The 24,555-nt window shown below is 42.6% G+C and overlaps 1 protein-coding gene across 2 annotated transcripts; it reads left to right on the top strand.

Annotated features, from left to right (window-relative positions):
- Positions 1-78: 78 nt before the first annotated feature.
- Positions 79-21,499, top strand: LOC139368336 (serine/threonine-protein kinase 38). 2 transcript variants are annotated; one of them, XM_071107095.1, is made up of 13 exons: positions 79-138; positions 4,769-4,905; positions 12,988-13,039; positions 13,121-13,243; positions 13,340-13,423; positions 15,009-15,132; positions 15,642-15,796; positions 15,974-16,085; positions 16,697-16,758; positions 17,012-17,129; positions 17,277-17,496; positions 17,698-17,792; positions 18,058-21,499. In XM_071107095.1, exons 2-13 carry the CDS (start codon positions 4,775-4,777, stop codon positions 18,195-18,197), a joined length of 1,416 nt encoding a protein of 471 aa, XP_070963196.1. In that variant the 5' UTR covers positions 79-138; positions 4,769-4,774; the 3' UTR covers positions 18,198-21,499. The 2 variants fall into 2 exon arrangements, with proteins under 2 accessions (XP_070963196.1, XP_070963197.1); XM_071107096.1 differs by having other exon boundaries at positions 87-138; positions 15,974-16,076.
- Positions 21,500-24,555: the final 3,056 nt, after the last annotated feature.

The raw sequence follows: 24,555 nt of genomic DNA on the forward strand, positions 1-24,555 counted from the left end.
TTTTTTTTGTTTCTTATTCAATACCCCGTCCAGCTGGTGGCGGTAATGCACCGTTAACGTTGGATGCCAACCGCCGTTAAACCCGATCGAAGAAGAGCCACAAACAGCGGAGCAGGGAGAGAGGTCGTTCCTGCGGAGGTAGTTATAACGAAATGCTTATTTATTATTACACGTACCTACCTAGTTTAATGAAATAAGATGTTATGGTTAACATGTTCCCTACCATCTTCTAGTTGTCTCATGGTATCGTGCCAGCCAAGCATCGTTGGTTGGTTAGCTAACGTTTCACGTTTAGCACAGCATGAGCAAGCTAAGCTAACTCGGCTAAACCAAGTTGGCTGGCTATCTACTTTGTTGAAGCTATGTGGCTAGATATTTTTTTTAACCGTTTATTTGGTCCATAATTGAGTATATTTGAAAGTTAACATCAGCATTAACATCAGCTAGCTAAGGTACTGAAGAGAGCTAGTTGTGTTTTCCGAATTAACGTAATTTTACCCGACAGTAAACAACTAGGCAAGCTAAGGTTAGTTAAGCTAGCGAACAAGCTCTCTTGACTTTACCACAAGTAACACAGGCTACACAGCTAACGCGAGTCCCAGTATCTTACCCGACAGTAAACAACTAGGCTAGCAAAGGTTAGTTAAGCTAGCGAACAAGCTCTCTTGACTTTACCACAAGCTGTGTAGCCTGTGTTACTAACGTTAGCTAGTTCGATACAAACGTGTGCAAAGATATTATTTGATGTGATGGTGCACTGGATGGACTCTTGATAAGTTAGCTAACTAGTTTGACACGCTTGTGTAAACACGTTTAAATTAGGTTGGCTAACATTAGCTACTTGGCATTTTACTTTATAGTCATATTTGATTTAGCTATCTACGGGAAGGGGTTGGAACCGAAATTATTTTCCCATCGTTTCGTTCCGACCAGCAAAATAAAGTTCTTTACCGGTTCGATCCCCCGAAAGTACCCGTGTATATCGTTATTTGTTTAACCTGTGAAATGAACAGTTCTAGCTCATTAAAGTACTAAAGCGAATAGAGCAGGCAAGCTAGTTGTTTACATGCCTGATGGACAAAGAAGTGTACCCTATGGCGCAAGATGCGACTGGATTTTTGCGGGTGGAGAGATGTCGAGAGAGGGATAAGGAGGCTTGAAGTGCTGGACATCTTGTTATGACATGATTATCTGAATAATTTCCACAGAATTATACCTAGGAGGAGCGACTTCTATGAAGGAACTTGGAATGTCTTTTGAGCTAGCTAACAAGCGTGTGTGCAAAGCGACACCAGAAATGACCCTCCTGTTGTGTTCCTTTCACGTCAATCCATTCTGTGTTCCCAGTCCAAAATGACCGCTCCATTATAGCTGACTATAAATCCACATATTATCACCTAATGTTGTGTTAGATCTTTTTATCAACTTAAGTTCTTGTGAACATTCATTCGTTTTGAACTTCCATTTATGGCCTGTAGGCCTCATTGACCTGAACTCATACAACTAGTTTTTGAGTAAAACAAATGCGTTATGTATTAATTATTTGGACTATAACAAATACTCAGATGAAACATATATATATATAATTCCCCCCCCCCCCCCCCCTTTTTCTCCCCAATTTCGTGGTATCCAATTGTTGTAGTAGCTACTATCTTGTCTCATTGCTACAACTCCCGTACGGGCTCGGGAGAGACGAAGGCTGAATGTCATGCGTCCTCCGATACACAACCCAACCAGCCGTACTGCTTCTTAACACAGCGCGCATCCAACCCGGAAGCCAGCCGCACCAATGTGTCGGAGGCTACACAAAAGTTCCATATATTATTGAAACAATGTTGCGATTGTTTGTGAGAATGCCAACAGATGTGGTGGTTCCCATTGGGGAAAGGTTTCAGTGGGGGTTGCCATGGAAGCCATGAAGGGGAGTGAGGTGTGTGCTCAAGACACATGCATGTGGGGGTCTGGGAGAGGAAGTGTGTCCATCTGATGAATGGGCATGTGCCTGAACTCAATTTTATACACTCATTTGTAGTCTCACCCATTCTTTTCTAATGACCAGTCATTTTTGACCGGGAACACCACAGGTGTACAAAGTTAAATAAAACACCCAAAAATGCAGGAGGGTTAAAAATACAGTTTTGTAGTTAATAAATACAATGTGAAACATGATAACTAGGCCTACAGTATCCTTGCCATGCGGTAGCAGAGAGAACAGTCCATGACTAGGGTGGCTGGAGTTTGACCATTTTTAGGGCCTTCTCTGACAAGCTTCCTCTGGATGGCAGGATGCTTGGCCCCAGTGATGTACTGGACCGTACACACTACCCTCTGTAGTGCCTTGCGGTCGGAGGCCGAGCAGTTGCCATACCAGGCAGGGATGCAACCAGTCAGGATGCTCTCTGGTGCAGCTGTCGAACCTTTTGAGGATCTGAGGACCCATGCCAAATCTTCTCAGTTTCCTGAGGAGGAATAGGCTTTGTCGTGCCCTTTTCATGACTGTCTTAGTGTGTTTCGACCATGATCGCTTGTTGGGGATCTGCACACCAAGGAACTGGAAGCTCTAAACAAATGCTTTGCTGTTTTCTGGCTGCACTTTTTGACATGACTAATTTAGCTGTAGTTGGCTAGCTAGCAAGCAAAGGATAAGAACGTTGCCAGCCAGTATGGCAATGGAACATTTAGAACGAATGACTGGGAATAGATACAGAACAAAAAGACTGAACGACTGGGTCGCGTCTCTGGCAACAATTGATAGAACGATCAGCCGGGCTGGGGAGCAACCCTAGACTTGTCGGGACTACTATCTTGTGGAAGGATGAAATAGTATGAATAAATTAATTAAAATAACGTTTATCTAAATCATTATTTGGTTATGTTGGTGTATAAAAGTGATAATGCCCTCGAAGCCGGTGAAGATATATTGTTTCTGAGTGACAGTGAGGACTTTCATAGGTGTTTTTATGTGGGACTAGAAAAAAATGCCTGGAACGTAATATAAAGTTACCATGCGCAATGCCAAGCGTTGGCTGGAGTGGTGTAAAGCTCGCCGCCATTGGACTCTGGAGCAGTGGAAACGTTCTCTGGAGTGATGAATCATGCTTCACCATTTGACAGCCTGAGAGACATCTGGATTTGGTGGATGCCAGGAGAATGCTACCTGCCCGACTGCATAGTGCCAAATGTAAAGTTTGGTAGCGTAGGAATAATGGTCTTTGGCTGTTTTCCATGGTTCGGGCTAGGCCCCTTAGTTCCAGTGAAGGGAAATCGTAACGCTACAGCATACAATGACACACTAGACGATTCTGTGCTTCCAGCTTTGTGGCAACAGTTTGGGGAAAGCTCTTTCCTGTCTCAGAATGATAATTCCCCCGTACACAAGCAAGGTCCATACTAAAATGGTTTGTCGAGATTGGTGTGGAAGAACTTGACTGGCCTGCACAGAGCCTCAACCTCATGGAACACCTTTGGGATTAATTGGAACGCAGACTGCGAGCCAGGCCTAATCGCTCAACATCAGTGCCCGACCTCACTAATACTCTTGTGACTGAATGGAAGCAAGTCCCCGCAGCAATGTTCCAACATGTAGTGGAACTGGAAGAATGGAGGCTGTTATAGCAGCAAAGGGGCGACCAGCTCCATATTAATGCCCATTATTTTGGAATGAGATGTTCGACGAGCAGGTATCCATGTACTTTTGGCCATGTAGTGTATCTAGCAACTTCAGAAAACCTCTTTACTTATGCAAAAAAAAATGTAAAGTCGTTTTTGGGACTCCCAAGTGGTGCAGTGGTCTAAGGCACTGCTTCTCAGTGCTCACTGCCGACCCTGGTTCGATTCCAGGCTGTGTCACAACAGGCCGTGAATGGGAGTCCAATAGGGCAGCGTGCAATTATCCCAGCATCGTCAGGGTTTGGCTGGGGTAGGCCGTTTTTTGTCAATTAGAATTTGTTCTTAACTGATTTGTCTAGTTAAATAAATAAAGGTATACATTGTGAGAAGGCGTGCTTGAAGTGTTTGCATGTCTTGGACATTAGAGGTGATGTATTTGTCTGCATAGTTTATGATGATGCACACACTACCCATCTCTGGTTCAGAGTAATGCTCCCATCAGCATTGGGTGCACAAAATTGATTTCCACACCATTTAACTGCTCTGTCACAGTATTATTGACCAGCCTCTATCATAGCACTGCAAACACGGCGGCTTCCATGACTCATTGAGCACCAGCCTTTCCTTTTAACGACCTCCTTATTCATTGCCCATCTGAATGTCCGGCGGATAATTGAATTACCCTGACCTAGCATCGGCAATACAAAAATCAAGGGCCTTGTCGGTGCTTGGAGCTCTTAGCCAAACGGTAGACTCTTTCCACTTGCCTCCCTCCTCCTGCCACCTCAAGGGTCCCTGTTTCTCAGCCATGCAAAATGTGCTGAGGCTGACTGGACATTGAGTTACTGTACTGTGACTGAAAGAGGACAATTGTCTTTAACCCCTCTTCTCTTGGCCCCTTATTTTAGAAAGAGAGCGGTTCAGCACTTGGAAAAGGTTGTAGGGAAAGTTAAAAGCAAATAAAAGAAGAGTCTGTGAAAGTGTTTGCAAGGGTATAGGCCTCTGTGAAAACAGCACAATTACAAGACGGGTGAAAAGTTTAATACATCTGCATTTGGTTTGGACTTGACGTTAATTATGATAGTGTAGGCCTATAGTTCTTTCAAGAGGATATACAGGTTGCTTAATTGCACCCTCCCCCTTTCAATGCATCTCTCAGGTAACCATGGCAATGACGGGCCAGAGTTCCTGCTCCTCGATGAGTAATCACACCAAGGAACGTGTGACCATGGCCAAGGTGACCCTGGAGAACTTCTACAGCAACCTCATCGCTCAACATGAGGAGAGAGAGATGAGGTAGGGCCTCCTACTACACACGCACGCATCCGTCTGGGCTCAGCCAACTGCCTTCCACTGACATATTGTTTACAACTCCTCTGTTCTCTATTGCTACATTCTTATGCGTTATGTCATTCAAGGTGGGTGTTGCAAACTTTGGTATTTGTGCCTAACATTGCCTTGTAAAAGTATTGATCCCCATTGGTGTTTTTTCCTATTTTGTTGCATTACAACCTGTAATTTAAATAGATTTTTATTTGGATTTCATGTAATAGACAAACACGCAATAGTCCAAATTCATTCATTATTCCACAATGTAATAAAGCGTAGTGATACTGAAAACAAAAACAAGCATTCTTATTGGAGTAAAGACTGTCCCTCACTGTTTCAAATCAAACTTTATTTGTCACGTGCTGAATACAACCTTACCGTTACATTCTTACTTACAAGCCCTTAACCAACAATGCAGTTCAAGAATGAGTTAAGAAAATATTTACCACATTAACTAAAGTAAAGAGAAATCAAAAAGTAACAATAAAATAACAATAACGAGGCTATATACAGGGGGTACCGGTACCGAGTAAATGTGCAGGGGTACAGGTTAGTCGAGGTAATTTGTACATGTAGGTTGGGGTAAAGTGACATAGATAAAAACAGCCAGTAGCAGCAGTGTTAAAACAAATGGGGGGTTTATGTAAGTTGTCCAGGTGGCCATTTGATTAATTGTCAGCAGTCTTATGGCTTGGGGGTAGAAGCTGTAAGTCTACCCCTTCCTTTTTCGAACATTCTGTTAAAAATCGCGCAACTTTTCAGCGTCCTGCTACTCATGCCAGGAATAAAGTATATGCATATGATTAGTATGTGTGGATAGAAAACACTCTGAAGTTTCTAAAACTGGTTAAATCACGGCTGTGACTATAACAGATCGTGTGTTTCATCGAAAAGCGCAAGAAAAACTGCTCTCTGAAAGCTAAAAATTATTTCCATGCGTCACTTTCATGGGTTGTTAAAAGGGCACAAAATTAATTATGGACCTGCATGCAATTCCTACAGATTCCACACGATGTCGCCATTGTCGTCATTTTCCAGGGACTTTTTTCTTGGTAAATCCAACTAACTGGATTAAATTTCTTCCGGTCTCCACCAGGATGTTTTGAATGTGCACATTGGCAGCCATTGATTTGAAGACGAGGAGCTATTGAATATACATCGCCCTGTAATCATTTTGATAGATTATAAACGTTTACTAATACCTAAAGTTGGATTACAAAAGTATTTCGAAGTGTTTTGTGAAAGTTTATCGTCGACTTTTTTCATTTTAAAAAATGACGCAGCGTTTTAAAACAATGTTTTTTTTCTGAATCACACAGCTTCCATAGAAAGCTATTTTGGGTATATATGGACCGATTTAAACGAAAAAAAGACCCAATAGTGATGTTTATGGGGCATATAGGAGTGCCAAGAAAGAAGCTCGTCAAAGGTAATGAATGTTTTATATTTTATTTCTGCGTTTTGTGTAGCGCCGGCTAAGCTAAATCTTTGTTTACATCGCATTCAGGCATTTTGGGGTGTTGCATGCTATCAGATAATAGCTTCTCATGCTTTCGCCGAAAAGCATTTTAAAAATCTGACTTGTTGGCTAGGTTCACAACGAGTGTAGCTTTAATTCAATACCCTGCATGTGAATTTTGATGAACGTTTGAGTTTTAACGAGTACATTTAGCATTTAGCGTAGCGCATTTGCATTTCCAGGTGTCTACTTGAGACATCTGCGTCTCAAGTAGGAGCAAGAAGTTAAGGAGCCTTTTGAGCTTAGATTTGGCACTCTGGTACCGCTTGCAGTGCGGTAGCAGAGAGAAGTCTATGACTTGGGTAACTGGAGTCTGTGACAGTTTTTTGTGCTTTCCTCTGACACCGCCAAGTATATAGGTCCTGGATTGCAGGAAGCTTGGCCCCAGTGATGTACTGGGCCATTCACACTACCTTCTGTGGCGTCTTACGGTCAGATGCAAAGTAGTTGCCATACCAGGCGGTGATGCAACCGGTCAGGATGCTCTCGATGGTGCAGCTGTAGACCCTTTTGAGTATCTGAGGACCCATGCTAAATCTTTTCAGTCTCCTGAGGGGGGGAAAGGTGTTGTCATGCACTCTTCACAACTGTCTTGGTGTGTTTGGACCATGATAGTTTGTTGGTGATGTGGACACCTTTTATCCACCTTTCATCCACACGTTATTCTAAAATGGATTCAAAAAATATATTTAACCTGTTGCGTCGACCAAACCCGGATCCGGGATTCTATTTACAGACCTAAGCTCATTACCATAACGCAACGTTAACTATTCATGAAAATCGCAAATGAAATGAAATAAATATGCCATCTCTCAAGCTTAGCCTTTTGTAAACAACACTGTCATCTCAGATTTTCAAAATATGCTTCTCAACCATAGGAAAACAATAATTTGTTTAAAAGTGGCTAGCTAGCGTAGCATTTAGCGTTAGCATTAGCGTTAGCATCCAGCACGCAAGATTTCAACAAAAACATAAAAGCCTTCAAATAAAATCATTTACCTTTGAAGAACTTCGGATGTTTTCAATGAGGAGACTCTCAGTTAGATAGCAGATGCTCAGTTTTTCCAAAAAAGATTCTTTGTGAATTCGAAATAGCTCCGTTTTCTACATCACATTTGGCTACCAAAAAAAAAAAACGAAAATTCAGTCCTCAAAACGCTAACTTTTTTCCAAATTAACTCCATAATATCGACTGAAAACATGGCAAACGTTGTTTAGAATCAATCCTCAAGGTGTTTTTCACATATCTCTTCAATGATATATCGTTCGTGGAAGCATGGTTTCTCCCCTCAATCAAATGGAAAAGTACAAGCAGCTGGCGTTTGCGCACCGAATTCCACGCAGGACACCAGGCGGACACTTGGAAAATGTAGTCTCTTATGGTCAATCTTCCAATGATATGCCTACAAATACGTCACAATGCTGCTAACACCTTGGGGAAACGACAGAAAGTGTAGGCTCATTCCTTGCGCAATCACAGCCATATAAGGAGACAATGGAAAAAAGAGCTTCTGAGATTCTGCTCATTTCCTGCTTGACGCATCATCTTGGTTTCGCCTGTAGAATGAGTTCTGGGGCACATACAGACAATATCTTTGCAGATTCTGAAACTTCAGAGTGTTTTCTTTCAAAAACTGTCAAGAATATGCATAGTCGAGCATCTTTTCGTGACAAAATATCTCGCTTAAAACGGGAACGTTTTTTATCCAAAAATGAAATAGCGCCCCTAGAAATCCAACAGGTTAACAAACTCAATCCACACACTGTAAAAACAGGTTTTTAGAAATGTTTGCAAATGTATTAAATACAGTACCAGTCAAGTTTGGACACACATACTCATTCCAGGGTTTTTCTTTATTTTTCCTATTTTCTACATTGTTGAATAATAGTGAAGACATAAACTATGAAATCATGTAGTAACCAAAAAAGTGTTTAACAAATCAAAATATATTTTATATATGAGATTCTTCAAAGTAGCCACCCTTTGCCTTGATGACAACTTTGCACACTCTTGGCATTCTCTCAACCAGCTTCAGTTGGAATGCTTTTCCAATAGTCTTGAAGAAATTCCTGCATATGCTTAGCACTTGTTGTCTGCTTTTCCTTCACTCTGCAGTCCAACTCATCCCAAACCATCTCAATTGAGTTGAGGTTGGGTGATTTGTGGGGGCCAGGTCATCTGATGTAGCACTCATCACTCTCCTTGGTCAAAGAGCCCTTACACAGCCTTGAGGTGTGTTTGGTCATTGTCCTGTTGAAAATCAAATGATTGTCCCTCTTAGAGCAAACCAAATGGGATGGCGTATCGTTGCAGAATGCTGTGATAGTCATGCTGGTTAAGTGTGCCTGGAATTCTAAATCAGACAGTGTCACCAGCAAAGCACCATCACACTTTCCCCATGCTTCACGGTGGGAGCCACACATGCGGAGATCATATTTTCACCAACTCTGCATCTCACAAAGACACGGGTGTTGGAACCAGAAATCTCAAAATTGGATTCCTCAGACCAATGGACAGATTTCCCCCGGTCCAATGTCCATTGCTTGTGTTTCTTGGCCCAAGCAAGTCTCTTCTTATTGGTGTCCTTTAGTAGTGGTTTCTTTGCAGTAATTCGACCATGAAGGCCTAATTCACACAGTCTCCTCTGAACAGTTGTTGAGATGTCTGTTACTTGAACTCTGAAGCATTTATTTGGGCTGCAATATCTGAGGCTGGTAAACTAACTAACTTATCCTGCAGCAGACGTAACTCTGGGTCTTCCTTTCCTGTGGCGGTCCTCATGAGCGCCAGTTTCATCATAGCGCTTCATGCTTTTTGCGACTGGATTTGAAGAAACGCTGAAAGTTATTGAAGTTTTCTGGATTAATCTCTCTTTGCTTATTTGAGCTGTTCTTGCCATAATATTTTTTATGTTACCTTTAACTAAAGTCAGTTAAGAACAAATTCTTATTTACGATGACGGCCTAACCCGGACGATGGCCGGTTGTGGTACAGCCTGGAATCGAACCAGCGTCTGTAGTGACACCTCTAGCACTGAGATGCAGTGCCTTAGACCGCTGCGCCATGCGGGAGCCCATAAAAATATGCACTTGGTCTTTAACCAACCCTACCTTGTCACAACACAACTGATTGGCTCTAACACATTAAGAAGGAAAGAAAGTGCTGTACAGTGCTGTACAGAAACCCAGCCTAAAACCCCAAACAACAAGCAATGAATGTGTAGAAGCACGGTGGCTAGGAAAAACTCCCTAGAAAGGCCAGAACCTAGGAAGAAACTAGAGGAACCAGGCTATGAGGGGTGGCCAGTCCTCTTCTGGCTGTGCCGGGTGGAGATTATAACAGAACATGGCCAAGATGTTCAAATATTCATAGATGACCAGCAGGGTCAAATAATAATAATAATAATAATAATAATAATAATCATCATCATCATCATCATCAGTGGTTGTAGTGGGTGCAACAGGCACCTCAGGAGTAAATGTCAGTTGGCTTTTCATAGCCGATCATTGAGTATCTCTACCGCTCCTGCTGTCTCTAGAGAGTTGAAAACAGCAGGTCTGGGGGCAGGTAGCACCTGTCCTGTGAACAGATCAGGGTACCATAGTCGCAGGCAGAACATTTGAAACTGTAGCAGCAGCACGACCAGGTGGACTGGGGACAGCAAGGAGTCATCAGGCTAGGTAGTCCTGAGGCGTGGTCCTAGGGCACAAGTCCTCCAAAAGAGAGAATTAGAGAGCGCATACTTAAATTCACACAGGACACCGGATAAGATAGAAGAAATACTCCAGATATAACAGACTAACCCTAGCCCCCCGACACAAACTATTGCAGCATGAATACTAGAGGCTGAGACAGGAGGGGTCGGGAGATACTGTGGCCCCATCCGACGATACCCCTGGACAGGGCCAAACAGGCAGGATATAACCCTTTCACTCCATTGTCATGATCAGTGGTTTCAAGGTTGTATCCGTAATTTATTTTGGCAACCTGATCATAGCGAAACAGAAAATACTTCTGCATTTCCTGCAGAAGCCATCAGGTCGAAGCAATTGTCCGTAGAGCTCCGAAGCACAGATCTGTGGAAGGGTACCAAAACATTTCTGCAGCATTGAAGGTCCCCAAGAACACAGTGGCCTCCATCATTCTTAAATGGAAGACGTTTGGAACCACAAAGACTCTTGCTGGAGCTGGACGCCCTGCCAAACTGAGCAATCGAGGGAGAAGGGCCTTGGTCAGGGAGGTGACCAGGAATCCAATGGTCACTCTGACAGCTCCAGAGTTCCTCTGTGGTGGGAGAACCATCCAGAAGGACAACCATCTCTGCAGCACTCCACCAATCAAGTGTTTATGGTAGTGGCCAGACAGAAGCCACTCCTCTGTAAAAGGCACATGACAGCTCGCTTGAAGTTTGTCAAAAGGCACGTACATTTATTTTTATTTCACCTTTATTTAACCAGGTAGGCAAGTTGAGAACAAGTTCTCATTTACAATTGCGACCTGGCCAAGATAAAGCAAAGCACAGAGTTACACATGGAGTAAAACAAACATACAGTCAATAATACAGTATAAACAAGTCTATATACGATGTGAGCAAATGAGGTGATATGGGAGGTAAAGGCAAAAAAAAAAAAGGCCATGGTGGCAAAGTAAATACAATATAGCAAGTAAAACACTGGAATGGTAGATTTGCAGTGGAAGAATGTGCAAGTAAAAATAATGGGGTGCAAAGGAGCAAAATAAATAAATAAAATAAATAAATACAGTAGGGAAAGAGGTAGTTGTTTGGGCTAAATTATAGGTGGGCTATGTACAGGTGCAGTAATCTGTGAGCTGCTCTGACAGTTGGTGCTTAAAGCTAGTGAGGGAGATGAGTGTTTCCAGTTTCAGAGATTTTTGTAGTTCGTTCCAGTCATTGGCAGCAGAGAACTGGAAGGAGAGGCGACCAAAGAAAAAATTGGCTTTGGGGGTGACCAGAGAGATGTACCTGCTGGAGCGCGTGCTACAGGTGGGTGATGCTATGGTGACCAGCGAGCTGAGAACTTTTCCTAGCAGGGTCTTGTAGATGACATGGAGCCAGTGGGTTTGGCGACGAGTATGAAGCGAGGGCCAGCCAGCGAGAGCGTACATGTCGCAATGGTGGGTAGTATATGGGGCTTTGGTGACAAAACTGATTGCACTGTGATAGACTGCATCCAATTTGTTGAGTAGGGTATTGGAGGCTATTTTGTAAATGACATCGCCGAAGTCGAGGATGGTCAGTTTTACAAGGGTATGTTTGGCAGCATGAGTGAAGGATGCTTTGTTGCGAAATAGGAAGCCAATTCTAGATTTAACTTTGGATTGGAGATGTTTGATGTGGGTCTGGAAGGAGAGTTTACAGTCTAACCAGACACCTAGGTATTTGTAGTTGTCCACGTATTCTAAGTCAGAGCCGTCCAGAGTAGTGATGTTGGACAGGCGGGCAGGTGCAGGCAGTGATCGGTTGAAGAGCATGCATTTAGTTTTACTTGTATTTAAGAGCTGTTGGAGGCCACGGAAGGAGAGTTGTATGGCATTGAAGCTTGCCTGGAGGGTTGTTAACACAGTGTCCAAAGAAGGGCCAGAAGTATACAGAATGGTGTCGTCTGCATAGAGGTGGATCAGAGACTCTGACCTTGAGAAACAAGATTCTCTGGTCTGATGAAACCTAGATTGAACTCTTTAGCCAGAGTGTCAAGTGTGGCGGAAACCTGGCACCATCCCTACCGTGAAGCACGGTGGTGGTATCATGCTGTGGGGATGTTTTTCAACGGCAGGGACTGGGAGACTAGTCAGGGTCGAAGGAAAGATGAACGGAGCAATATTTTCTACCTGCAGGCTACAATGTTATTTAATTGCTTTATGTAGGCAATTTTTACATAGTTGGCAATAGAAGTTACCTCTTTCTTCTTTTTAGGTTTTATTTTAATTTCGATTAACCACATGAGAATGATTTTGAGATTCAAAGATGTTATGATAAACAAAATGAATCTGTTTCACAAAAATGTGCATATGAAAACTATAAAAGGGCATGCAGATTGGTAGAAATTGTAAGATAAATGGTCATTCCACATGAAAAAGTTTGACTCCTCGTGTAGCCTATTAACAGCAACTTCAGGAGAGTAATGTCAGTCTGAGAAAGCCAGCTGGAGGAGAATGGTTGAGTTAGGTTAACCAGAAGAAAAAAAACTTATCTAGATCTCTGGTGCCCTCGAGACATCAAACCGTAAGCTTAAAGCAGGAGGAATGTGATCAGGTTTTTTTGTATTTCTTCTGCTCTGGCTCTTTCGAGTCATTTGCGTCTTATTTCATCCAACGGTGCGCTTAAAGCATCAGACAAGCTCAATGCATATAGTTAATTTTATTAAAACAGGTGTGTCTATATTTGGAAATATTACACGTTTTAAAAATGTTGAACAATCAACTGGTCGAAATTAGAGATTCATTTTGGTCGACAAATCTTTAATCGGGGACAGCCATAATTTAATATTTTTCTCCATTTCTGTTGCAGGCAGCAGAAGTTGGAAAAGGTGATGGATCAAGAGGGCTTGGCTGATGAAGAGGTGACATTGAAGACTAACACACACAACCTTTTTGACACGTGCAGTTGTGCGCACTAACCATTGCCTCCTCTACCTGTGCAGAAGCGTATCCGGCGCTCCCAGCACGCCAGGAAAGAGACTGATTTCCTGCGTCTCAAACGAACCCGCCTGGGGCTGGAGGACTTCGAGTCCCTCAAGGTGATTGGCCGAGGAGCTTTCGGAGAGGTAGGCATCACCCCTTTTCTTAAACACCTCTCTTACATAGCCTTGCAGACTTTCAACTTATTATTCAATAAATTATTGACACATTTTGGTCCCAAGGTGCGTCTGGTGCAGAAGAAGGACACAGGTCACGTGTACGCTATGAAGATCCTCCGCAAGGCCGACATGCTGGAGAAGGAGCAGGTGAGGAGGAGGAAAGGGTAGGAGGGTATGTTTGCCAGTACATAATGGCCAGTCATGTTCATTCTCACAAATCCAAAGCAGTGTATTGGATACAAAAGTAGTACCTGCCATGCAATCTATAAATGTAAACTCAGCAAAAAGAAGAAACGTCCTCTCGCTGTCAACTGCGATTATTTTCAGCAAACTTAACATGTGTTAATATTTCTATGAACACAACTGAGACATAAACGGAACAAGTTCCACAGACGTGACTAACAGAAATGGAATAATGTGTCCCTGAACAAAGGGGGATAAAAAAATCAAAATGAACAGTCAGTATCTGGTGTGGCCACCAGCTGCATTAAGTACTGCAGTGCATCTCCTCCTCATGGACTGCACCAGATTTGCCAGTTCTTGCTGTGAGATGTTACCCCACTCTTCCACCAAGGCACCTACAAGTTCCCGGACATTTCTGGGGGGAATGGCCCTAGCCCTCACCCTCCGATCCAACAGGTCCCAGACGTGCTCAATGGGATTGAGATCCGGGCTCTTTGCTGGCCATGGCAGAACACTGACATTCCTGTCTTGCAGGAAATCACACACAGAACGAGCAGTATGGCTGGTGGCATTGTCATGCTGGAGGGTCATGTCAGGATGAGCCTGCAGGAAGGGTACCACATGAGGGAGGAGGACGTCTTCCCTGTAACGCACAGCGTTGAGATTGCCTGCAATGACAACCAGCTCAGTCCGATGATGCTGTGACACACCGTCCCTGACCATGACGTACCATCCACATCCAAATCAATCCCACTCCAGATTACAGGCCTCGGTGTAACGCTCATTCCTTCGACAATAAACGCGAATCCGACCATTAGCCCTGGTGAGACAAAACCTCGATTCGTCAGTTAAGAGCACCTTTTTTTGCCAGTCCTGTCTGGTCCAGTGACGGTGGGTTTGTGCCCATAGGCGACGATGTTGCCGGTGATGTCTGGTGAGGACCTGCCTTACAACAGGCCTACAAGCCCTCAGTCCAGCCTCTCTCAGCCTATTGTGGGCAGTCTGAGCTCTGATGGAGGGATTGTGCGTTCCTGTTGTAGCTCGGGCAGTTGTTGTTGCCATCTTGTATTTGTCCGGCAGGTGTGATGTTCGGATGTACCGATCCTGTGCAGGTGTTGTTAGACGTGGTCTGCCACTGCGAGGACGATCAGCTGTCCGTCCTGTCTCCCTGTAGCTCTGTCTTAGGTGTCTCACAGTACGGACATTGCAATTCACGCAGATGAGCAAGGACCCTGGGCATATTTCTTTTGGTGTTTTTAGAGTCAGTAGAAAGGCCTCTTTAGTGTCTTCAGTTTTCATAACTGTGACCTTAATTGCCTACCGTCTGTAAGCTGTTAGTGTCTTAATGGCCATCCTACAGGTGCATGTTCATTAATTGTTTATGGTTCATTGAACAAGAAAGGGAAACAGTGTTTAACCCCTTTACAATGAAGATCTGTAAAGTTATTTAGATTTTTACGAATTATCTTTGAATGACAGGGTCCTGAAAAGGGGACGGTTCTTTTTTTTTGCTGAGTTTATGTATCATGCCATATGTGTGTATTTCTAGGTGGGCCACATCCGTGCTGAGAGGGACATCTTGGTAGAGGCTGACAGTCTGTGGGTGGTTAAGATGTTCTACAGCTTCCAGGACAAGATGAACCTCTACCTCATCATGGAGTTCCTGCCTGGCGGTATTACACCCATGCTTCTACACCTGCATTGCTTGCTGTTTGGAGTTTTAGGCTGGGTTTCTGTACAGCACTTTGAGATATCAGCTGATGTACGAAGGGCTATATAAATAAATTTGATTTGATTACACCCCCCTCACCCTAAGCTGAACCCCAAACAGTCTCCTACACTACAGGGACAGTCATTGTCCAGTTGGAAGCTAGATCAGCTACTCTTGCAAGTGTATGTAGACAGAGAGTAAGTGCTGATCTAGGATTGGGTCCCTCCTGTAAATAGTATCATGTTCATTAGGGTCTAAAAGGCTAAATTGATCCTAGATTAGTACTTCTACTCTGAGATGCTTGATACAGCCATCAGAACATTGCAGAAAAACATAAATGTGCTGCATAATGATTGTTTATTCTCAATGTTCTCTCTGCAAAGCCACCGAACGAACAACTTCTGTCCCGCTGAATATGCCTCAAAGTCCAGTGGGACTGTACATGTTGTAACCCGACACTGCCCCCTACAGGTGACATGATGACCCTGCTAATGAAGAAGGATACTCTGACAGAGGAGGCCAGTCAGTTCTACATCGCTGAGACAGTGCTAGCCATCGACTCCATCCACCAGTTGGGCTTCATTCACAGAGACATCAAACCTGACAACCTGCTACTGGACTCCAGGGTGAGTTTGAGCACGTACGCAAGAGACGCAAACATGAGCTCAGACTGGTGGTTTGGATATGTTATTCTGTTTGAATTTACAAGGCACCAAAATGAATAAAACGAGCTAAACTTTTCCAATACACAGCACTAATGAATATAAGCCTGTACTGAATGTGTTTTTGCTTGATTGTTTCAGGGCCATGTGAAGCTGTCTGACTTTGGTCTTTGCACAGGTCTGAAGAGGGCGCATCGTACCGAGTTCTACAAGAACCTGAATCATAGCCTCCCCAGTGACTTCAGTAAGCAAAGTCAGGCATCCCCAATCAATCCATTACTTTACATACTAACACCCTGTATTGATGTTAAAGCCACAATTTGGAGTTTCTCAGACCTTGTAGTCCTTGAGATTTGGAAGCATATTTTGGAGCTACACATTGTTTACAAAAACCCAAATGACAACCAAAAGATAAACAATGGAGTCATGTTTGGGTTATGGTGGAGGTAAAACTGATGTACAAAGCTCATAAGCTTATATACTATTAATTAGAAATACCATTGAACAGTTGGAAATGTCCCAGATATTGTGCCTTTAATGTTTCTCTACTAACTAGGTAATGATTTGAAATGTGCTTGTACAAAAATAAAATGAATAACTTAAAATGGTTTGTTTTTAGGTTTGCTTCATGTTTTGAGTTGTTGCATGTACCAATCTTTAAATTCCCTAATGGGGATTATTTTTTAAATGTAGAATCTCTCTGCGTTGGTGCGACTAAAATGTCAATCAACAGATCTTAAATGGCTATTTGTTTCATAACGGAGAGTCTGAAAGGGTTTCAGATGCTTAACCTGCGCGGTTATGGGGTTTAACAAGTATTACATACTTGTGTAATTTTCTAAAACTGTTTATTTTTCTGTACAGCATTCAATAACATGAACTCAAAGAGGAAAGCAGAGACGTGGAAGAGGAACCGGAGACAGCTGGTGAGAAAATGAAGCTAGATGGGAGGGCAACATACAGTGTATTCTACAAGTAGACATGGGCCGTGTTCGAGAGCATCCATTTTGGGCAGACTAATCCACATATACAATGTAGTTATTTAGGGTGCCGAGTGATTTGTAGATCTGTCCCTCTGCAGTCACCGAATGGAATGCAGTCGATCTCAAACACGACCACATTTGTATTGGTGTAGTCTTGTAGTCACATTGCATGATCTTTCTCTCGCGCCCCCCCCAGGCCTTCTCTACTGTGGGCACCCCTGACTACATCGCCCCTGAAGTCTTCATGCAGAACGGATACAACAAGCTCTGTGATTGGTGGAGCCTTGGAGTTATCATGTATGAGATGCTGATAGGTGAGATCCTGTCAACAACTTCTGCTTGGGGCCTCTGAAGAAGCATTGATTGGCTTTCAATCATCTTGCATCAATGTCACAGAATGGTGCCATTACTACGTATTTGTCCATGTCTGGCTTGTTGATCCCATGTGTGTTGTTTTCCAGGCTATCCCCCGTTCTGCTCAGAGACCCCCCAGGAGACCTACAGGAAGGTGATGAACTGGCAAGAAACACTGACTTTTCCCCCTGAAGTGCCCATTTCGGAGAAAGCTAAGGACCTCATCCTCAGGTTCTGCTGTGAGGAGGAGCACAGGATCGGAGCCACTGGAGTGGAGGACATTAAGGGCAACGCCTTCTTCGAGGGGGTGGACTACGACCACATCAGGTACGAGGGCTTAAAAGAATAGTTCACTTTTCTGACGTTTTTAATAATAATAATATTTTCCCTTAATTGCTGGTTATTTGTCAATATCCCAAATCTCCTGGCTAGCATTTTTTTGAGGATGTAGCTGATTGTATCAGTTAATGGTGCATTCAGAAATGGGAACAGTGACATTGTAAAAACAGGGTTTAATTTTTATTACAGAGAGCGACCCGCTGCCATTCCCATTGAGATCAAAAGCATCGACGACACATCCAACTTTGACGAGTTCCCAGACTCTGATATCCTCCAGCCAACAGGTACGTTTCTCATTGTCACCAACATTAGTGGTCTAGTAGTCATAATTCAACAGGGTAGTGTTCATTAGGGCACACAATGAAAAACAAAGACGTTTCGTATTACACCAGTTAGTCACTCCCAGGTTAAGTCTGTTCTTCTATTTGGTGCCAATTAAACATGGCCCTGGTCAACTAATGTCACCTTGAAACAGGATTCTCACATTTGGGCTCCTTTGTTTACCTCTATTGCCCTGTGTGAAATAATCCCTGTCTTTTTCTGCCTCAGCTGCCCCTGTGGTGTCCAACCATTCTGAGGCAGACCTCAAGAACAAGGACTGGGTCTTCATCAACTACACCTACAAGCGCTTTGAAGGCCTCACAGCCCGAGGGGCTATCCCCTCCTACATGAAGACGGGGAAGAGATGAATCCTTCCTTTGTTTCCTCACTCACTCTACCTGCCCCTCAGACTGGCATTCAAATGGGATTCCCCATGGATCCCAATGTCCACTCCTCTCCCAAACTCCATTTTGGAGGTAGAAACTAAATGACCCTATTCAAGCTTGTTGAAGAGGTCCATCATAATTGAGACTATCCCATGTGTCTGATCCTGCTGAAGGGACCTTTCTCCTTCCTTTGCAGGGGACTTGTAGGGCTCTGTGTACTGTGTAGAGAAGTGTGACCTACTCCAACTCGAGTTTGTCTATCTAAAAAAGCCATAGCGTTGTGCTGGAAGGTATGGACAGTGATTGTTTTCTATGTGAAAACTCACATGCCATTTCACCCCTGGATTAAAGTTCCCAGTGTAGGATCCACCAATGAGCAGTCTTGGAGGTGTTGATATGACCTTAGTTTGGGGACCATCTCTCGTAGATCTCCACTAGCATCGGTCCAACTCGGCCAAGACTGATTCTCTATCCTTCAGTATCCCAAGGGACTGAACCAAGATACCAGCATAACCGGTCACCTTAGGGGTCAGAGCCCATTTTCACATCAGAAGAACACACTTGACTGGCTATACCAGCCTTCTTCACTTCTTCCTCCACAAACAGACATTGAAGTCTTAAAGTTTAGCTGGGCGACCACCAGCATGGGACTAGGATCCAATATGCCTCACTTTTCTGTCAAAGGGCTAGCTTTTCTCTCTTCAGTTTCTTTCTTTTTTCCACACACAATAGAATTCCATCTTTTTAGAAATGAGTTCCGCCATTAAAAACATTAGAAATAGTGTAATTTGACGAACTAATGATGCTTTTCAGGGAATATATGTCAATGTTTTTCATGTGTTTTTAGACCGGACCGGTTGCCTGTTGCAACAAGGCAACTCATAACCAAAAACAATGAGAGCTGAGAGTAATTGTTGTAACTATTCAGTCTAATTTGAGGGTTTCAATGGAATTGCTTTGTCTCCATTTAATTGTCACTTCCCTACTGCCAATGGTGGAGCTGTTACATGGACTTTGGCAAGTGTTTATAGCAATAGAATCGCCTCTCTTGAATATGATTCTATTTGAAATGGAACTACCCCTTCCAGAAGCCCACCTTTTTAGGTTCTTAGTTTGACAATCATCCACTGTTAATATTAGCAACTTCATGCTCTCCTTCAACTCATTTGATTTACCAATACTCGTGGATATGCATGTCCTTTAGCTAGAGAGCAAAATCAAATACAAAAATATGTTGAATGTACTGATTGAATGCTAAAATTTGGAGCATGTACCAACTATTATTTATGGTACTTTTCCATGGACCTTTGGGGTAGGGGAGCTATAAGTAAGGCCAAGATATTGATACTCTTATCTTTCCTTCTCTTTTTTTGTCCTGACCACTGGTCTTTAAGGGCTTGGTAGGTGAGGTGGCAGAGCAAGTTTGTAACAGAGAATAGAAAAGGAGCAGCATTTAGAGTATTGAGACACACTCAGGCTCTGTGACCCTAGGTTAGGGTCATTAACACACCCTTTCCACTTCCTGTCGTGTCTATAGTTCCGTCTCTTCCTCTTGCTTGGCTATTTCTTAGCAAGAATACTTTAAACATTACATTTGTCTGACGTTTTGTGTCAAGGATATGCCACCTGGTATGTCCTTACTTTTCAAGAGGCTAAGAGGTGTGAGTGAGAAACTCGACCTTAACTCTGTAAACAGGGCTATATGTGACTCACTGTTCTTAACACAATCCCAAATGCTGTCATTTGAATCGAATGTAATCCCAAGGTGTAGTTGAAGATGAATTTAATGCCATGTTGATTCCAAAATGCTGTAATTTGAATGGAATGTAGCCTAAACCACAGGAGTGGTAGGTTTGTCACACGTTGAAGATATCTGGTATTTTGTTAAATATCTGTACGGTGTTCTGGGTAGTTCAGACTACTTGCTGAGATTTAATATCCAGACTTTTTTTTGTAGGTTTTACGACTGAGCGACAGAACTGATTTTGAGACTGGTCTCACCTTTTACTGATGCTTGGTGCCCGAATGATCCTGTTGTAATGCCGGGTTGAAAAAGTATTGGGCGGATGACTTGGCAAAGTGCGAATAACGTTTTGGAATATTTGTATTTTAAATGTATGCTGCTTGGTGTGTGAGATTTGCATGTCTTTAGAGGAGTGGGTGATGTGCTCAGTAAAAATAAGATGCTGGAATATGTAGTGCTCGATTAACCAACACTGATAAGGTGGGTGCTCTTTTGTAGATGTCATCCAACTGTGTGTCTGCTGTTATTTCCCCCAGGCACACAAGGTGTGGGAAACAGGATGTACAAACCTTTTTATAGGGAACATTCAATCAAACGTAGGGGGAGTTGTATTTAATCCACTGTGGTGTGGGGTTTCTATTGTATATTTTCTGCCATTTCACATTGAATAACTGCACTTAATGTCTGTGGTGTTTCCGTTTGTACAGCAAAATAATGGGCCGCTCTGAAATCTCTTTGTTTTGATGGGTGAGGGAATGTCATTTCACTGGTTGAATGGGCAAGCTAGCCATGTGCAGGAGTTACATTTTCTTCTGGAAATGGTTTTATCTGACAAACTAAATGAGGTGGAATAGTGTAAATGGTGAAGAAAGGTCTTAATTAAATATTCAAACATCCCTTGCTCCTCAAGACTCATTAACACCCCTTCGCCAAGAGCAATGTTTTCATCCAAACGGTGAGGTTGTCATTTTTTGGGGAATTTGACCAAAGCGAACCCTACACCACAAACGGGGCTAGGAGTAAAGTTAGCAGGACCCACCAGTTTCTCAAGCCCCATCATGTAAAGTCACCCAGTCATTGCTCCGTCATCTCTCAATAGTGCAAAGCAGTTCTTACAGGGCTGTTGTCATGCATGCAACCATTTTAAACAGCGTAAACTAGTCTTTGTGTAATAGATGGCACATTCCACCTGTGAAAACTAACATGGTTTTCAGAGAATTGTTCAGTGTTCCTCAAAGGTGCTACTAGGCAGCATCTCTGGTTAGATTTGGAAGCTAGTAGCCTACTACCATAGAGGCTTAGAAACTACATGGTTTAGATGAGCATTTCACCATGTATCCTTTCAGTATGTTAACCCACTGTTAAGGCAGAAAGTGGCTAAGTTGTGTGGGTATTGGTTCTCCAGTTAGTTCAAAAGGCACATTTATTTTGCCAGTCAATGGCAGACCGCTTGTTTCACTTCTGGTAGAAATACTCACCTCCGCTATTATGGTGGTATACTTTTAACAGCATTAAATAAAACACCTTGGACTATGTTGAACCAGTGTCTGTCTTTTTCATTCCTTGTCTGTGTAGAATAGGTCAGCTAGGGCAGCTCTGCCTCCAGGGAAGAAACAAGTTATTATAAGGCAAGAACTGTGATGCAAAAGTTATCACAGTTGGCTAGGGTAACGGGTTGGGATGCTCAAAACATATCCTACTGCGGAAGGTGTTTTGATTTCAGCCTCACCCTCAAACAGGTTTTCTCTTTAAAAACATGATGCTACTTATCCTTTTACCTATATAATGTCTAGCACAACTAGCTATGTTAAAAAAAAAAACTACATACAGGGCCTTGCAAAAGTATACATCCCCCTTGGCGTATTTCCTATTTTGTTGCATTACAACCTGTCATTTAAATGGATTTTTATTTGGATTTCATGTAATCGACGTACACAAAATAGTCCCAACTTGGTGAAGGGGAAAAAAAACTTGTTTACATTATTTGCTTTTTTTAAGATGGAAAAGTGGTATGTGCATATGTATTCACCCCCTTTGCTAGGAAGCCCCTAAATAAGATCTGGTGCAACCAATTACCTTCAGTCACATAATTAGAATGCGCACAGGTGGACTTTATTTAACTGTCATATGATCTGAGTATACATACACCTGTTCTGAAAGGCCCCAGAGTCTGCAACACCACTAAGCAAGGGGCACCATGAGGACCAAGTACAGTGCCTTGTGAAAATATTCGGCCCCCTTGAACTTTGCGACCTTTTGCCACATTTCAGGCTTCAAACATAAAGATATAAAACTGTATTTTTTTGTGAAGAATCAACAAGTGGGACACAATCATGAAGTGGAACGACATTTATTGGATATTTCAAACTTTTTTAACAAATCAAAAACTGAAAAATTGGGCGTGCAAAATTATTCAGCCCCCTTAAGTTAATACTTTGTAGCGCCACCTTTTGCTGCGATTACAGCTGTAAGTCGCTTGGGGTATGTCTCGATCAGTTTTGCACATCGAGAGACTGACATTTTTTCCCATTCCTCCTTGCAAAACAGCTCGATTCTTCACAAAAAAATACAGTTTTATATCTTTATGTTTGAAGCCTGAAATGTGGCAAAAGGTTGCAAAGTTCAAGGGGGCCGAATACTTTCGCAAGGCACTGTAGATCTATATCTCCCTCACTAACTTTAAGCTTCAGCTGTCAAAGCAGCTTACTGATCGCGGAAGCTGTACACAGCCCATATGTAAATAGCCCATCCAACTACTTACCTCATCCCCATATTTATTTTAGTTTTTCTGCTCTTTTGCACAACAGTATTTCTACTTGCAGATCCTCATCTGCACATTCTATCACTCCAGTGTTAATTGCTAAATTGTAATTACTTCGCCACTATGGCCTATTTATTGCCTTACCTCCTTACTTAATTTGCACACACTGTATACAGATTTTTCTATTGTGTTATTGACCGTATGTTTGTTTATCCCATGTGTAACTCTGTTGTTTTTGTCGAACTGCTATGCTTTATCTAGGCCAGGCTGCAGTTGTAAATGAGAACTTGTTTTCAACTGGCCTACCTGGTTAAATAAAGGTGAACCAAAAATAAAAACTCACGGGGACATTACGTCACCGCAAAATCTACGGGGAGAGCTCGAAAATTAAAGCTCCTTAGGTGCTGCCATAGTTACATTAGAAGTGCCCATCCAAGAAGGCTCAAGGTCATTGGCTGCAGATAAAATGTCAATTTTGTTATTTTAAATGTAACCTTTATTTAACTAATTGTGCACCACCCTATGGGACTCCCAATCACGGCCGGATGTGATACAGCCTGAAATTGAACCAGCGACTGTAGTGACGCCTCTTGTATTGAGATGTAATGTCTTCGACCGCTGCGCCACTCGGGAGCCCTCATGTTATCTCTACAGTAGCTTTGATTGGGCTGATCATGTCAAGATCATACCTTCAAAATCTTAGCTAGCAAGCTAGCCGTCATCGTGAATCAAGTTGACAATCTACTAGCAAATCCTTTTCAATCCTTGTCAAATGAAGAGAAATAATGAGGAGATATGATAGATAAAACATATTGGTGCTCATTGGTCATTGGACAAACATTACACAAGTTAGGAATCTCAAATTCAACACTGAGTGGTTTGGAAGGAATCAGTGGCTAACTGCAAGCATTGTAAAGCAATCACTAGCCTGCTATTCAGTGGATTGGATGTGTGGTCCAAGTCTGTGTTTTAAGGGTCTCTTTTTTTCCAAGCTTAAAAGGATAAACATTGGCCATGCTGTCAATCCAGCATGACTTCTGCCGCTTTCAAAACAACTGGAACTTGGAAATCTCAAACTTCAGTGAGTTCAAGAGAACTGGGAAATCGGAAAAAAAGTAGCTCTGACTGGGAAAATACGTTTTGAACAGTCATCCAACTCAGAATTCCAAGTCGGGAACTAGAGCCTCTTTCTAGAGCTCTGACCTGAACATCACTAACGTCATAATTCAACCTTGTTTTTTTCCTGAGTTCCCATTTATCTTGAAAGCACCATAAAACCAGAGAATGACAGAATTTGTTGATACAATTTGCCCATCCTGTTCAAGTGAGCACAGCACAACAAGGTCACCTTGTTGATTCCAAAAATGTATTGTATGCTGCTGCATAAATTATGTAATATACCAGGGAGATATGTATACTGTAGCTAACAAAGTAATACTAAGTGTATGTTGTGTAGTAAGCTGTTAGTAGCCCATGTGCTTCACCCTAATAATTTGGTCCCTTTTCCCCTCATAACTTAGCCTACTGTTCTGACTTGGTGGTTCACATGTAGCTTATAATATTCTGTCGTTGTACATTTCAGAAGCGCTAAACAAATAGTTATATTGACTACATCCGTCCTAGCTCGCTCATTAATGTCTAAGAGAGGTTAAATGCAGAAGACACATTTCAGTTGAATGCTTTCAGTTGTACAACTGACGAGGTATCCCCCTTTCCCTTTCCTAATCAAAATTACAGATTTCCTCTTATCCGCTCATTGTCCCCTTATGCCATAGTTTTTACACCTCAATTGTCAGTAGAAACCACATTTGTTTAAGCAAGTCATCCATATCAGC

The sequence above is a fragment of the Oncorhynchus clarkii genome, chromosome 16 (genome assembly GCF_045791955.1).
Source record: "Oncorhynchus clarkii lewisi isolate Uvic-CL-2024 chromosome 16, UVic_Ocla_1.0, whole genome shotgun sequence".
NCBI lineage: Eukaryota > Metazoa > Chordata > Actinopteri > Salmoniformes > Salmonidae > Oncorhynchus > Oncorhynchus clarkii.

Coding starts and splice junctions, on each gene's coding strand:
- LOC139368336 (XM_071107095.1), top strand. CDS start 4,775: ATGGCAATGACGGGCCAGAGTTCCTGCTCCTCGATGAGTAATCACACC. Junction 13,424..15,008: donor ACATGCTGGAGAAGGAGCAG/GTGAGGAGGAGG, acceptor GTGTATTTCTAG/GTGGGCCACATCCGTGCTGA. Junction 17,497..17,697: donor GTGGACTACGACCACATCAG/GTACGAGGGCTT, acceptor TTTTTATTACAG/AGAGCGACCCGCTGCCATTC.